Raw genomic sequence first — 3729 nt, 5'->3', positions numbered from 1 at the left:
CTTACACAAATATAAAAGCAATAACATCGAAGTCTACACTGTAAGAAATATTAAGGCAGCAATATAGAAAGGTGAACAGAGAAGTGGTAAAAACCAGTCACAGAATTTCTTCTATAGTAAAATAATATCAAAGACCTCATCAAGTTCAGTTTATTCCAAAGTACCAGCACAACTCATGGCTATGTAAAATAAATGAGCATCAACAAATTGCCTCTAACATGATACTAAGGAGACTACTGGAAAATATTAAACAACAGACAAGAAAAAGCTTGCTAACGATGCTACAGAAGATCAGTAAAGCCATCAAAAGAAATCAAAACACTTGAGAAAAAGTGGAAAGAGGAAATTCTGTGGAGTTATTTGGAGTTGTGATGCCTGTATTTGCTGCTCAGACATTATGCACTATTTGACGAATGTCTCCTTCATGGCTTCTTTCTGAAAAATCTTCTGAGAGCTCCCATCAAATCCTTATTCCTTAGACTGTAGATGAAAGGGTTCAGCATGGGGGTGACCACACTGTACATCACAGATGCTCGTGCAGTTGTCTGTGAGTTTTGGGTAACAGAAGAACTAAGATACACACCCAAGAGTGTAGAATAGAACAATGAAACAACTGAGAGATGAGATGCACAGGTGGAGAAAGCTTTGTACTTCCCCTGTGCTGATGAGATTGCACGGATACAGGAAACTATCTTAGAATAAGAGTAAAGGATGCCAGCCAGAGGACCACCACCCAGCAGTACAGCTGCAAAGAACATCACCATGTCATTAGGAAACGTGTCATTACAGGCAAGTAGAACCAGTTGATTAAGCTCACAAACAAAGTGGGGAATTTTCAAGTCAGTACAGAAAGACAGCCGCAATGCCATTGAACTCTGTAGCAAGGAATTCAAGGCTGTTGTGATCCAGGACCCAAGAACCAACAACCCACAGAGATTGCGATTCATGATGACTGTATAGTGCAGAGGGTGACAGATTGCCACGTATCGGTCATAGGCCATCACAGCTAGAAGAAAGTTGTCCAAAATTCCAAACAGTATGAAAAAGTACACCTGAGCAATGCAGCCTTCGTATGTAATCTCCTTGTTCTGTGTCTGAATATTCACTAGCATCTTTGGGATGCTAACAGAGGTAAAACAAATGTCAGCAAAGGACAGGTTAGAGAGGAAAAAGTACATGGGCGTGTGTAGACTGGAATCTGTAACTGTGGCAATGATAATGAGCAGGTTCCCAAGCAGAGTGGCCAGGTACATGAACAAAAACAGTCCGAAAAGGAATGGTTGCCATAGCGGATCCTCTGAAATTCCCAGGAGAATAAATTTCAAAGTTTGTGTGTCATTTTTCAATTCCATATAGCTAGTATAACAACAAAAAGAAAAGTAACCTGATGGAATTACATTATTATCTATAACACTATGCAATGTTAAACAGGAAAACTATAGTTTGTACTATAGTACTCATAAGGTAGCTCCTGTTTTGTGTCCGAGTGTGGATCTTTTTGGGGCAGTCTCTGGTATAATTCACTTGCAACTGCTCTCTTACTCTAAGCCTGTACCCAAGAAGACTTGTAATACAAATGTTTCTGAATGATGTTATAGTTGGGAAATACACTTTAATATGGGTCATACTCCACTTATACCCTTGAGAGTATATTTTACCATGATCATTTTCTACCCAGTGATTAATTAAATATAATGCATTGGCTTCATGAGCAAAGACAGATACAGATTTTATTTTTAAAAACGTCTCCAGGGGGTAATATTTTCTAATTAGCTCAAGTGGTTCCTGAGAGACAGAAAGGAAGAAAAGCTTTCTTGATTCTGACTGCACTTCAAACCCAGTCATATCCCTCGAGACATCACAAGAACAATAAACCATCAAAGTGAAGTACTCAGAAGAAAACCTGTTTCATCACTTTGGTGCTCACATCCTCACAGACTGAGCTTCCATTTGGTCACAAAATGCAAAGGGAAGAGAACAGCACATGTAAAGTCTAAGGATTTTTTCTTGGTATTTTCAAGGTTAATTTGAATTTTAACTTACACATAATAATTGAATATGTTGAATTAAAACAATATATTTATAGTGCTATGTATATCTATACATGACACAATAACCAAGTCTAGATAATCTCTATGTCTACCACCACGAATTCCTGTGTTTCAAGCATTCCAAATATTCTCCTCTACATACTATGAAGTTTATGGCACTTAGCTACAGTCATTGCGGTGCTCTAAGTAGGGCACAATCTCCTTCATGTCTCGATGTGACCTCCTGTCTTACTATTCACGTTTCCATCTCCCTCAGTTCTTATTTGTTGGCCTCTGAAAATTCTGATCTACTCAATTTTGTGATAAAAATGTCCTAGGATTCACAGGGAAACATCAGTGTGTCTAGTTCTGTGGCATGCACCAGATATGGAAAGAGAAATACGAATGATTTAGCAAGTGAAGAATAGCAGGTTAGATCTCCATGATCCCATAGAGTATATTTTCTGTCTTACTCTGGGTTTTCAAAATTTATCTGTTTGGATAAATAGCACAGGAGCACTGTAATTGTGACTGCTATCTTCAAATTCTATAAACAAATGCTATATTATGTTTACTATATTGTAATTAAGTCCTGTACCCACGAGCATTGTTCTACCTTTTACACTAAACCAAGTGCTGAATGTGCATGATCCCTGAGGACATTGCACCTTATGCACATTTATTACAGTCTACTTTATACCAAAGTTGTATGAGAAGTATTCTGTTGTACTCTCATTTCAATATTGGTTGACCAAACACATATGCACTATTTGGAATAAGGGTTTTAAAAGAAACACTTAGTATTTGTAACAAAAACAGTGGCAGAAGAATAAGGTCAGATTTAACTAATTCATGCTAAACCATTTGGATTAAGCAAATTAAATAGATAAACAACTAATATTTTCAAGAGGAATTTATAACTGAATTATAAATAACCTATTAATAAATGAATACTATAATGTTTCTTAAACATTGTGGTGCATAATGCACTCTCAGTAACTATTTATTAAATGAGTTGGGAATCGAGTTTCAGTGCATTAGATATGTAACACATAAATTTATCTATATGTTCTATCTTTTTAATTTAAAAAACTATAAGTATATCTATTTATCTCTTCTTTTTAATCCTTCTAACCCTTCCCATGTTCTTCCCTTATCACTCTTTCCAAGATTCATGCCTTCTTTTTTCTTATTACAAATATATATATGTAGATAGGGATTCATATATTCATAAATAGATAAATACAATCTGCTGAGGCTGTTTAGTGTTGCCTAGGTGTATATTATTTCAGCAGGGAATGCTTGTTGAGGAAGCTTAAAGATTTAACTGAAAACTTGAAAATATAGCTATCAATCTAGAGGAAGATGATACCAGTCCTCTAGATAACATATTATATAATGTCAAAATAAAAAACTATGTAAACAAGCAATACATTTAAAAAACACTAAAAAGATCCACGAAATCATAGATTTCATGAACAAAATTATAAACATTGTTGCAAAAACTCAGTAGTAAGAAGAGAGAACCATTTAACAAAAGAGGGAAAAGCCTAAAGTAAAAACTACTTGGGAAGACTCATGGCATATGTTTAGTATAAGCTAATCAAACTGATGTTTCATCTCAGAAATAAGGAGCATCCTCATTTCACCGTGTTCCTCCACAGTTCATAGGATGCTTCTCTATCCAGCAAATTGACTA

The 3729-nt window shown here is 35.7% G+C and overlaps 1 protein-coding gene across 1 annotated transcript; it reads right to left on the bottom strand.

Annotated features, from left to right (window-relative positions):
- Positions 1-422: 422 nt before the first annotated feature.
- Positions 423-1352, bottom strand: LOC101979653 (olfactory receptor 19). The gene has a single exon (XM_005370355.2). It carries the CDS (start codon positions 1350-1352, stop codon positions 423-425), a length of 930 nt encoding a protein of 309 aa, XP_005370412.1.
- Between the last annotated feature and the right edge of the window lie 2377 nt (positions 1353-3729).

Source organism: Microtus ochrogaster, unplaced genomic scaffold, assembly GCF_000317375.1.
Source record: "Microtus ochrogaster isolate Prairie Vole_2 unplaced genomic scaffold, MicOch1.0 UNK77, whole genome shotgun sequence".
NCBI lineage: Eukaryota > Metazoa > Chordata > Mammalia > Rodentia > Cricetidae > Microtus > Microtus ochrogaster.
The sequence above is the reverse complement of the archived record's forward strand: the minus strand, read 5'-3'. Positions and strand labels throughout refer to the sequence as shown.

Coding starts and splice junctions, on each gene's coding strand:
- LOC101979653 (XM_005370355.2), bottom strand. CDS start 1,352: ATGGAATTGAAAAATGACACACAAACTTTGAAATTTATTCTCCTGGGA.